Here is a 12,677-nt window from a genome sequence, read left to right on the forward strand (position 1 = left end):
TAAGAAGAGAGTTGAAATAATTTATTATAGATCAAAAAGATGTAATTTTAGAAAGACATAAATATATTTTCAATATACTTATTAATAAGTAGATGTTTGTATCTATAGGTTATAAATTTTTATCCTGAGAGAAACTCCAATTTTTAATAAATAACATAGCATAATTGCTCTAAAAAAAGCTGCAAAGAAATATATTTTTGAAAATCTGAGTGGTGGAACTTATTCATTGTTCCAAATATTTATCAGATTACCTTTAGATGCTAGGCAGTTTTAGGCACAGGGGATATAGCAGCTGTACTAGTCAGCCTCCAAGATAATCTTCAATGATCCTCACCTCCTGGGATTTAATTCTTTGTGTAGTCTCTTTTCTTACTGAGTAGGATGGGCATACGTAATTAATAAAATAGAATGGAAGCGGTAGGGTGTGATTTCTGAGTCGAGGTCATAAAAGACATTGTAGTTTCTCCCTTGCTCTCTGGGATCACTTAGTCTGGAGGTAGCCAGCTTCCACATCATGAGAATATCAAACAGTCCTGTGGAGAGGTCCTCCTGGAGATGATTTCAAGCATCCTGGCACTAGCCAGCACCAACCTGCAGCTGCATGAGTAAGTTGCTTTGCAAGTAGATCCCTCAGCCCCAGTCAAGCCTTCAGATGACTACAGTCCCAGCAAACATCTAAGTGAACCCTCAGCAAAGACCCTGAGCCAGAACTGTCAAGCAGAACCCCTCCCGAATTCCGTACCCACTAAAATTATGAAATAATAAATGAGGGCTGTTGTTGCGAGTGACTAAATTTTGGGGTGATTTGTTACACGTTAGGAAGCTAATATAGTAGCAAACAAAACCAGATGGAAAGATCTGCCTTTTTTTTTTTAAATTTTTAATGTTTATTTTCGAGAGAGAGAGCCAGAATGTGAGCGGGGGAGGGACAGAGAGAAAGAGGGAGACACAGAATCCGAAGCAGGCTCTAGGCTCTGAGCTGTCAGCATAGAGCCTGATGCGGGGCTCAAACCCACGAACTGTAAGATCATGACCTGAGCAGAAGTTGGACACTTAACCGACTGAGCCACACAGGTGCCCCGAAAGCTCTGCCTTTATGGAGCTTACATTCTAGCAGGCAGAGAGATAAAAAACAAAATGAATAAATATATGGTAGGCTATGTGACAATAATGGGATAGCAGAGAAGGGATGTAGGAGGACTTGGAACTTTACAGTCATGGAAACCCTCACTGAAAAGAAGACATCTGAGAGAAGATCTGAAAGACATGAGAGAGGAGCCTTGCAGATATTTAGGGGCAGAAGGGTTGAGAAGGAGGAACACACCTGGCCAGGATTATAGAGCAGTGGGAGCAAAGTGGGGGCGGGGGGGGGGGTCACACATGGCTTCACAGGCTTTTAAAGAACTTGGCTTTTATTCTGAATCATGTGGGGAACATTGAGGATTTTGAGCTGAGGAATGACATGAACTGATTAACATTTTAGCAGGATTCCTCTGGCCGCAGGGCTCGCATAGAGATTAAAGCAGGGAAACCAGATAGGAAGCTATTACAATAATCCAAATGAGAGAAAGTAGATGGAGAGGAAAATCAGAATGTAATAATTGCTGGTTATTTGTTTTCTTCCTTATACTTTTCTGAATTTTCCATTTCTACATTGACTCTTCATGACTTTTCTAATCCAAAAGAAAAACAAAAGTCTTTAAGGAGCCAGATGTTTGTGAGAACTTTTAGTCCTCAGCATTTTTTGGTTTTATTAAAATATAGATGCCCATGGAATTCTTAGTAAGATTTCAGCACAACAGGGTTGCTATAAAACAACACAAAGATGAGAGTCAAAAACTGTTGACTTTAGTCTGTGCAGACTTTGAACATAACAATGTCAGCTGAAAAACAAATGTGAAAGGACTTCATGTACCCTTTGAATATTTTCATTGCCTTTGTGCTCTGTATTTGACCATTCTTTTTCAATTTTAATTTTAATTTTTTTTTGAGAGAGAGCAGGCATGTGCATTTGCCTGTGTGAGCAGGGGAGGGGCAGAGGGAGACAGAAAGACAGAGAATTCCAAGCAGGCTCTGTGCTGCCAGCATGGAGCCTGACAGGACTTTATCTCACAATGGTGAGATCATGAGCTGAGCTAAAAGCAAGAGTCCTTAACTGACTGAGCTACCCAGGCACCCCTGACCGTTAACCTTCAAATATTTCACATACAAGCATTCCTTTGTGACTGGATTTCAGGATTTCTAGGTACTTGGCTAGGAGATAACTCTGGATAAAAATCTGTTTAATTAAATTAAAAACATATTAATTGAGCACCTATCATTTCCAAGGAATAGTGCTACACGAAGATAAAAAGAAGTGTTCCTCTAGGTATTTTTCTGTCATGGTAAAGATAATAGAGCTTTAAAGTCATTTTTAGTATATTGGCTACAATACCTTGCTCACCTGTTTATAATTCAGGGAATTTTATTTCATTTAGCAAATGTTTATGCCATACCTCCTATGAACTGGAAATAGAGAATCCTACACGGGGATGCAAAGGTGACTGAGTAATAGACGAGCCCTTGAAGAGTACATGGACTAGGTATAAAAATTTTATCTCAGTCTCAAGTACACGGGAAGTGAATGGCTTATCCCAAACCCAGAAAACGGAAACTTTTTTGGTCTTCAGTCCATCACAGTGGCTGCTACAATTGTCAATATCAATGCCTAGATTTCCTTTGCAGACAGAAAAGCTCCAACCTTTCTGTAACCCTTGTTGGTAGAGAGATCTTATGCTACTTCTCCTCAAGCCATGTGCCAGAGGGACAAAAGTCTCAGGCAGAAAACTGTTAACCACCCTCTCCCCTGAACATTTCTTCAATTTCCAGAAGCTCATCTTCTCTCCTAAGATTAAGCCATTTTCCTTTTCCATTCCCTATGGAAGATCCAGGTGGGGATGTCTGGAAAATATCTGGAAACTTCAATTTTCAGCCCAGACACATGAAAACCATCGATAACCATTAGAGACAAAGAAACTCAGACTCATGATGTAAAAGATCTAGCTACCCAAGAATGCTGGGAGGAAAAGTGACCTTCATTCTTCTAAGAGTTGTATTGCTTTGAGTATAAAATACTAATGCTAGTACAACCAGTTACACCACCGTGCTGCTCATCCTCTAAGATGGGTTGGTCAAGTTTTTAAAAGTTTTAAAATTGGTAAAGGGCCAGATAGCAAATATTTTAGGCTTTGCAGACTACGCAATCTCTGTCACAACTACTCAATTCTGCTGTTGTAGTGTGAAAGCAGTCATATATAATACGTAAACAAGTAAGTGTAGCTGTGTTCCATCAAATTATACTTACAGACACTGAAATATTAATAGAATATTTATGTGTCTCAATAAATTGTCCTTATTTTGATTTTTCCTCCCATTTTAAAATGTAAAACCTTTCTTAGCTCATGGGTTGTACAAAAATAAGCAGTGGGCTAGATCTGGCCTTTGAACTGTAGTTTGATTTCTGCTTTACGACAGTCAGATGAGAACTTTAACATGAAGGTCTCCAGAGTGCAAAATTATTTTCTTCCTTAAATAATGCATTTTTATATTTATCATTTTGCATTTATCACAGTCCTTACCACTTTCTGTCTTCAATGATTACTCCATGTGCACACATCTGTCTCTCCCAGGTGCCTGTGCTCCCTTTGAGAGGAAGCAATGATCATGTACTTCTCTGAGCTCCCACAGAGCCTAGGTGTTCAAACTATTGTGATAAAATGAAACTGAGCACTGGGGAGAATAAAGTTGAACCGATAAAACAAGTTTATCATAGCGTATCATTTATACAAGACTGGCTTTGTTCCAGTAAAGGGCTATGAGATTTGTTATGAATGGTTTGTAATTATCTGTGTGTGCTCTCATTTTCTTATTCCCCCTAACTATCCCTGTTTACTCGTTGAATTACTTTTAAGACAGTTCTTTGAGGACCAGATCTGTATACAGAACTCTGCATTGCTAAGTTTCAACAGGAAAACTAGTGTTTCCAAAAAATGTTTCTTCTACTTATGATTTTATTTTTAAGGTTGTCGGAAAAATGTGAAATGATATTTGCATGTATTTTTAAAGATTAGAAAACCTGAAGTTATTTTTTTCTTTATATATGATTCATTTGGTTCATAGGTAAATAGCTTTTAGAAAATTAGCATGATCCTTTCTTTTGTCCTAGTAATATCTTATGCTTTCCTGCTTTGTATTTTATTAACTCTGCACAATAGTCTTGTGAAGTAGGTTGGACAGGAATAAAGACTCTTTTAGGTACAATTTAAAAAAATAATAATAACCCCAGACCACTGAAGCCAAAAAAACACAATGTTTTTGCTTAGGTAACTGAGAAGTCTAGGGATACATCTTTCTTGCATCTATGGCTGAATCCAAAGATTCAAATGACATCATCAGGGCCCTGTGTTCTATTGTTCAGTCAGATCTATTCTATTTTGTAATTTGCCCTCGTTCCCTCCCACTGCAGACAGGCCTCCTGCAAGTTGCTGGAGGAGATGGCTAATAGCAGCCCTAATTTCACATCATCCCAATACAAAGACACTAAATGCAGGAAACAGCATTCCTCACCAGCTCTAGTTGGAACATCTTTCAAGGAGGACTGTTAATTATCAGCTCAACCAGGACCACTTAATGGGAGAAGAATGGTTCCTCAGAAAGGATGCTGAACAGAATGGACATTCTCTGAAGTGGGCATACTCTATGAATGGCCATCTACATATGGGAAAGGGAAGCACAGAGAAATGAAGTAACTTTTTCATAATCACACTATTGGTTGGTGAGAAAGGTCAAACAGAAATCCATGACTTCTCACTCACACCTCATACAATGCTTCTGCTTTTGCCTGTATAACCATGCTATTTCTTTGCTGGATGTATCTTTATCTCACCGTTTCAAATAAAAGAGCCAGTCCCATAAGTTTTCATAAACACTATGATGTCATTCTATTACATCTATTTGTCTTCCTCATATACATCAGTAACTTCACATTCAAGTAACCATAATTAAACCTGCCTTATTTGCTTCAGTACTTGTGGGTAACTCGGGCCTTGTAAAAGATTCTGATGATTTTCTGTAATTTTGGTTTTGCCCCTGCACACTACTGGTATTTTATACCAGCATTTTAAGTTGTTTTTTAAAAGTCACTCTTAGGGGCACCTGAGCGGCTTGGTCGGTTAAGCGACCCACCTCGGCTCAGGTCCTGATCACCAGTTTGAGCCCCACATCAGGCTCTGGGCTGACAGCTCAGATCCTGGAGCCTGCTTCGGATTCTCTGTCTCCCTCTCTCTCTGCCCCTTCCCTGCTCACGCTCTGTCTCTCTCTCAAGAAATAAACGTTAAAATTTTTTTTAAAAAGTCACTCTAAGAATACAATATTTGAATAAACACACTGGCAGGTAATTATTTCTTTCCTTAATATATCCCCTAGTTTTTTTGTGATGAATATTAACATAATAACACGATTTATTGTATAAGCGGCTCATCTTCCTATAAGCAGGCAAGTGGCTGTTTGGGCGGAAAATTTGACCCAGAGCCAACCCACAAAGATCCTAGTTTGGTTTTGTTCAGTACTAGTTTTGCGAATGCCGGTCAACAGCTTAAAATATGAACCTTGGTAGCTAGTATCTTCCGTGCAAAAGGAGAGTGGAATTATGGCTTTATTTTGATACTTAGTGTAGGCTAAACTCTTGAAAGTAATAAATTGATATATGAATGTTAGTACTTCTACATGCGTTTAAAATCTGGATTTTCCTATGAACTCATCAAAATAAACATGTGAAAACTTAATGAGGAGTTCCTCTTAGCAGAATTGAATCAGTTTTCTAGCAAACTCAACCCAAAATGTCTTAATTGAGAAATACACACGAAATCACAACCAGAAGGCAAAAAATGTTTCCTCTAAGTTTTTCTAAGTTCCCTGATAATTATTTTCTTTTTATATTTTCTTGTACCTCGGCTGTGCTGTTAGAAATTCTCTTTTTGGAGAAAGGAAACTACACGAGAAAAGCCTTCCATCTCCTCGCTCATTCCAAACGTCCCCTTTCGAGGTTATAGCCCCCATCTCTCCAGCCAACAAGGTTCTTTGCACCTCCAGCCAAGCCCCGAACGCCACCCAGAGGTGCACAGCGCCACCTCCTGGGAGCTTGGGCAGAGACAGTCAGGAGTCTGCGGCTGAGGGCCGACCCCTTGGTGACTGTCTTTAAGGCTCGGAACCTCAGAAACGCCTCAGTGCTTTCTGTGCACATACCCATCAGCCCTGAAGTCCTGCTTGGCTGCGTCTCCAACGCCTCCAGTTTGCCGGAGCAGAGTACGACTCCTCAATGCTGCCTAAAGTAAGGGATGCTCTAGGGGCGGGATTTCCCATGGCGGGTGGAACTTCACCCTGTGGGCGGGGCTTCGCTAGGTTTGGAAGGAGCTCAGCATTTGAGCAGGCTCTATGGGCGGGACTACGTTACGAGGGTGGGAACCCGCTCCTGAGCGGAACTACGTTTGGTAGGCGGGGCTTCGTCTGTGTCAGGCCGTGCTCTGTGTGTCAGGCCGCGCTCTGTGGGTGGGACTCCGTTCGGTGGGCGGAACTATGGCCTGTGGGAGGAATTTTGACTGGCTCCTTTCCCCCCGGAACTTCCTGGATCGTGTGCGTGCAGATGGCGTCGCTTGGAGTTTGACGTGCTGCACGAGGTTATCGAAGGTATGGTAAGATGTTGATAAATTTTCTGGCAAACTGTCGTGAAGTTTCAGGGGGTTGGGACAGGACCGGTGGGTCTTGTACCGCTGAGGCCCGGCGGCTGGGTTCCATCGCGCGCGGCCTCAGGGCAATCCTACTGGGCAGCGGCGTGCCTGCTGGCCGAGGCCTGAAACCAAGGTGCCTTTGGGCCTTAAGCCCTTGTCAGGGTACCAGTTTTTCGTTGTCTCTTGTCATCCCAATTTTCACGTTGTTGTCAACAAAATTTCAGTATTGCCTCAGCCACCACGGTATTCCCTTCTCCACGAACCTTTCTCAAGTCCACGACTCTAGTAGACCTCTCCCTCTTGTGTCCATTTGTATGCTTCATGTAGCGACACATATCATGTGTCCGTGTTTGTATCACATACATATTTTTTTGTATTGTCACATTTATAGCACAGCTGGCACATAGTACGTTATTAATAAATTCTAGATGAGTGATTGGATTTTTGGTTACTATTGGAAGAAGGATTTTAGATTATTTAATTGGGAGGATATGATGTGTATTTTCTACTTCCTCTTTAGTAATCATGAATTTCCTATTGTGTTCATGTCTGGCTTTTTTTTATAAGTAGGAGGAGTACCGTTGGTGTTTAAAAGCATTGCTGTCCCTAAGTAGTTTACTGAGGCTAGACATTGAAGGAGAATATAAATTTAAGTCCAGAGATAAAAGTTGAGGAAAGGAAAGAAAGAATGTGCAAAGTGTCTTCAAACAGCAATTTGTAGGCTAGGATGGGTATGTGTAGAGAGGTAGCAAGAGATGTGTTTGACATATTTATGCTAGATTTGGGGTTCTGGCAATATACCAAGACAAAGCTCACTGTCCCTAAGGCATGGGAAAAGTCACTGGAAACTTTTAATATTGGAGAGGTTCATCGCACAGCACTATGCATAGACTTGAATGCAGATGGCTTAAGCCAGGGGTTGGCACTCTTTCTGCAAAAGGCCAGATAATAAATACTTTAGGCTTTGTGGACTATTGTTGTAGCAGGAAGGTAGCCACAGACAATACATGACCAGGCTGACATAGCTGTGTTCTACTAAAACTTTACTTACAGAGACAGGTGCCTGATCTCATTTGATCCATTAGTATAGTTTGCCAATCTATGGTCCAACCAAATGGACCTAGGGACCATGCTGGTAATACAGTCCTGAACTAGGCAGTACTATACTATGTTTCTGTATTGGCTTTATTTGTATATGAGAGACCAAATCACATGATGTTAGCTCTGGATCTAATCTTCCTGGCTTTGAATCCTGACATTTCTTGATTACTAACAGTGTGACATTGGGCAAATTAGCCTTTTTCATCAGTTTTATCTATAAAATGGGGATAATAGTACCTCCCACAGTGTTGTGCAGAGTAAATTGGCTAAAGCAATAAAATGTTCACATAGTGCTTATACACATTTTAAAACCTCAATAAATCTTAACTATTAATATTTTTAAAATTTTCCTCATATGCACTGTTAAAGCAGATTTGAAAGACATTTCTAAGGTAAAATTTACAGGCTACGTGCATGTTTAACTATAGAGCAAAGAAAATATGTAAAATTTCACAACAAGAGCGATTCACATACAGGTGACATGGAAGTTGTGAAAGTAAGGTAGGAAGTGCAGAATTAAGGACTGATTTTGAAGAAGTGTACATAGGAGAGAAAGGCAAGTAAAAAGGAATGAAAAAGGAAGAAGGGGAGAGGAGTCCATCCTAAAGTATGATAGGAACCAGAGTGGTATAGTAGTATATAAACCAACAGAAGGATGGATGGTGGTGGTTAATGTTGTCATATGCTGCAGAGAGCTGAGAAAACAATTGTGTTGTTAGTATTAATGAATTCAACCCGCAGAAATTAACATGGTACTTCCTATGGGCCAAGTATTGGAGATACAGAAAAGAATTAGGCACATACTCTGCATTAAACAGCAGAAAACTTAGTAGTGACGAAAGACATTGAAATAATTTAATACGTACAGCAACTTTAAAAAATCCGGAGTAAGATGGAATTTCTTACACTAAATTGGTACCTTTATTTTAAAAACTTAAATTGAGCTTAATTGAGTTCTGTTTCTTTTTTCCCTAGACAATGGCCAAGAGCAAACTAAGAGGACAGAGGTCCAGAAATGTATTTCATATAGCCAGCCAAAAAAACTTTAAGACTAAAAGCAAAGCAAAACCGGTTACCACTAATCTTAAGAAGGTGAGTATTATTTAAGTACTCTGACAGTATTGTTTGCAAGCCAAGCATAGTTGTAAAGCCACTGAAAAACTGAAAGCTATTATTTAAAACAGGTTCTTAGCCTTCCTCACAAAGGCAAGATAATTTTAAACATTTATTTTTTTTTAAATGAAAAATTACCCCCCCTTTCTTGATGTATATGTATGAAAAGAAAAAAGCACTTTTTTTTTGTTTTCTTTTTAAAGAGAGAGAAAGCACGTGAGTGGGGGAAGAGGGCCAGAGGGAGAGAGAGAACCCTAAGCAGGCTGCACACTCAGCGCAGAGCCTGACACAGGGCTCGATCCCACAGCCCTGGGATCATGACCTGAGGTAAAATCAAGAGTCAGACTCTCAACCAACAGAGGCACCCCAAGGAAAAAGCACTTTAACTGCAAATGCATGAGGCTCCAAAGAACAGTTTTAAAAGCTTTTTTATCAGAGCATAGAAATTATCCAAAACCATGGTGTGGGAAACAGTTCTTATCTCTGACCCCAAATATATTCAAGAACCTCCTGACAGAATCGAGACATGAAATGCTGATCGGCACCCATTCTTTTTCTTCTTAGTAATTCTTATCTCCCTGATATCTAGAACTCAAACAAAAACCTATAAAATGAAGATAAGATACTTTCTTAAAGTGCAAAATTGGGAAAGAAAGGAGTTTATTGTTTTTGTTTTTTGTGTTTTTTTCCTCAAAATATTTGGGAAATGGGAAATTTCTTCTTCAAGATTAAGTAGATTCTTTCAGGAAATTCTTCAAGAAAATGTTTTCAAGTTTAAGTAGTAGGTGGAGTCAGGTCTCCAGGACTTTGTAATTGGCAAAATAGTCAAAGATATGTAACATTGTATCTTTCAGTTTTCATGAACTAGCTAAGTTAAGCATTTTGATGGAGCATTTTTATGACTTACTTAGTAAATGCTATAAAGGAAATAAAGCTAGGTGATATGATGGGGTAGGGAGTGACAGTTTTACACAGGATTGCTTTCAAAGTTGACATTCAAGCCAAGATCCAGATGGTGGGGAGCAAGTAATGCCGCAGGATTTTTTACCTCAGGACCCTGGGTTCGTCGTCTCACCTCTTCAAAGAATGAAGAGGTGTACTTAAAAAATGAGCAGCAGGCAAAGGTTTATTATTAGAGTATAAGATTGGAGTGTAAGAGTAGTAAGTAGGAAAGCTGTCTTTACAGAGAGGGGGCATTCAAAGTGAATGCCTAAGGACTGTAGGCAAGGGTCCTTGTTATATAAGGTTCTTGTCACCCCCCAGCCCTTCCCCCTTGTTCCTTCTCAGGTTTTATACCCTTACTGGCTTGCAGGTCTTGGTGCTGGATTGTCCATTCCTGATTGGCTCATTTCCATTGTACCAGGGGGTGGCCTATGGTCATACTTAGGTCTTTTGTCAAATTCCTGAAGGAAGCCTGAAGGGGAGTAGGTGGGGTCTTTTACTTTAAGAGGAACCTTATGCCTGAAGGGTTTGCTGGGGTCAGACACTCCCAACGTTGTTCCAAAGTAAGTGTTTTTCCCTACTAGGGACCTCAGGTCCTAATCTTTACCTCTCTGCCTACTGAACCCTGTCTTTTCCTTATCATAGTAATATAAAGCTCTGGAAAGTGTTGGGAGCAGCACACTTTACGCAGAGAGAATAACAAATGCGAAGGCCCCATGCTGGGGAAAAACTTGGTGTATTTGACTGACAGGAGATCATATTGTTTGCATAGAAGTGCTAGCCGCTTTATGTATGCTAATGGAAAGATATATAAGGGAGGGAAATCTGGGTAGGCCGCCTGGTTGGGGAAGGTGTCAGATAGTTTTCTCAGAAAAGTGGCCTAATTTACTAACTGGAAGTCTTAAGATTGCCAGGCACTTTATACATGGCAAATTGAAGTTTGTGATCATGAATTTAAAGTGAAGCCAGCCAGTTAGATTTTCTGCAGATTCAGTTTTAGGCTCAGAAAAAGCTGTCAGTTGAGTTTAACTAGTTTGTCAAGTAGGTTTGATTAAGGAAGAGAAGGAAAGTTAAGAGAGTAAAGGAGTGATTGATTAAATAATGGTCACGGAATCTGGGCTGGCTAAAGGAAAAAGTGACGATACGGAAAGTGAAAAATAGTGAAATTGGTGGGAGATTTCAGGAAGATTGAAGAATCGTTAATAAGCCAAGTGAACTTGAAGAACAGGAGGTGTTACAAGTTGCAGCCAAAGGTAATCCATGGAAGTGGATGGCTGAGGTAGGTAGTGGGAAAGAATCTGGGAGTTGAGGACCTGAACAGACTAAGAAACTAGAGGGTTAGGTTTTTGTTGAAGCCCCTCACCAGGCATGAGAGAGGTCAGTGAGCTGAGTTTTGAGATCTTTCGTGAGGGAGCAAGTAAATGTGCTGGCAGGTGACAGTAATGAGGAAAGAGGTACTAGAATATTCTGATGCATTAGGGGCAGAGTTTTTAAGGAGAAATGGTTTCAGAGCAGCAGTGAAAAACAAGATTTAAAGAGAGGAGGGTTGTAAGGGAAATTGTCCTCAGGAGACTGGAAGGGACTTCTGTTAAGGCAAGGAGGTCAAGGAAGGATTCTGAGATGGACTGTTAGAAGGAGTCTAAAGTGGAGCACCTGGTTGGCTCAACCAGTAAGGCCTGTGACTCTGGCCGTCAGGGTCGTGAGTTTACGCCCCACACCAGGCACGGAGCTTACTTAAAAAAAAATTAATTAAAAAAAAAAAGTAAAGCATTTGATCCAGGTTCCTCGTTTTACAATGAGAGATGACTGTAGCCTAGGATTGTGGTCATGTATTTTAATGTGCCTATACCATGTCTAAATATGATGTATGTCCACATAATTCTTATTTTTAAAAACACAGAACCTTTTGTCTAAAACTTCCCAATAAGACCATAAGAATTTTTGTGTAAATTATCCCCACAAATGGGTAGGGTTGATGAATTTTTACATTTTTAGGTTTAACAAGATTAAATTAAAGTTGGATATATTTTATTATTTATGGTTACAAGATTGTAGATTAATAACCTTTTTTTCTTTTTTAAAAGATAAACATTATGAATGATGAAAAAGTTAACAGAGTGAATAAAGCTTTTGTAGATATACAAAAGGAACTTGCACATTTCTCCAAAGGACTTTCCCTTGAACCTCTGCAGAAACAGCTGGTGAGTGTGAATCATTTCCTTTTGTTACGGCTAATAAGCTAAACTCTAACTTTTTAAAGCCTGTGATTTGAATATAATTTTTAGTATTTGGCTCTCTACTATCCTTGGCTCTGTAGTATATATAGCATATTGAGTCATTCAGACTCTAAAACATTGAGTCCGAATACGAGAATTTACTGTTCCGTTTCCAAAGGTATGACTAGAAGATACTAAATTAGGTAATATATTATATACAAGTCATTTTTGTTGACTGTTGTTATCTACATTTTTAAATACAATATTTTTCTCCCTTCAGATTCCTCAGCAGTGTCATGAAAACGAATCAGTTAATGTTGATGAAGCGACAAGATTGATGGCTCAATTGTAATACACTGGTGATACATCAAATACCCCAAGAAGACCAATAAATTAAATGTTTTATACAGTTTTATTTTTAAAAATCTTGTTAATGTACAAGCATTGGCACATTTTAAAAACAAACTACATAAACAGATCTTTCCTATAATCTAGGAAAGTGGAATGTCAGAAGTCAACAAAATGTGATAAACTTAAAGTG

General features: G+C 39.5%; 2 protein-coding genes across 2 annotated transcripts in view; one reads left to right on the top strand and one right to left on the bottom strand.

Moving 5' to 3' along the window:
* CA13 (carbonic anhydrase 13) overlaps positions 1–6,399 on the bottom strand; it is a 47,957-nt gene extending 41,558 nt beyond the window's left edge. The window contains exon 1 of the mRNA XM_049633212.1: positions 6,291–6,399. Within this exon, the coding sequence (XP_049489169.1) occupies positions 6,291–6,399 (109 nt within the window). The remainder of the gene's footprint in view (positions 1–6,290) is intronic.
* A 218-nt stretch (positions 6,400–6,617) lies between these two features.
* Positions 6,618–12,546, top strand: RBIS (ribosomal biogenesis factor). The gene is made up of 4 exons (XM_049633213.1): positions 6,618–6,723; positions 8,841–8,957; positions 12,005–12,121; positions 12,417–12,546. Exons 2-4 carry the CDS (start codon positions 8,844–8,846, stop codon positions 12,486–12,488), a joined length of 303 nt encoding a protein of 100 aa, XP_049489170.1. The 5' UTR covers positions 6,618–6,723; positions 8,841–8,843; the 3' UTR covers positions 12,489–12,546.
* The last annotated feature ends 131 nt before the right edge of the window (positions 12,547–12,677 follow it).

Source organism: Panthera uncia, chromosome F2 (assembly GCF_023721935.1).
Source record: "Panthera uncia isolate 11264 chromosome F2, Puncia_PCG_1.0, whole genome shotgun sequence".
NCBI classification, from domain to species: domain Eukaryota; kingdom Metazoa; phylum Chordata; class Mammalia; order Carnivora; family Felidae; genus Panthera; species Panthera uncia.

Excerpts from the sequence above, each read along its gene's own strand:
- RBIS (XM_049633213.1), top strand. The coding sequence starts at position 8,844 with ATGGCCAAGAGCAAACTAAGAGGACAGAGGTCCAGAAATGTATTTCAT. Across the intron at positions 8,958-12,004 it reads TTACCACTAATCTTAAGAAG|ATAAACATTATGAATGATGA; the intron begins GTGAGTATTATT and ends CTTTTTTAAAAG. Across the intron at positions 12,122-12,416 it reads AACCTCTGCAGAAACAGCTG|ATTCCTCAGCAGTGTCATGA; the intron begins GTGAGTGTGAAT and ends TTCTCCCTTCAG.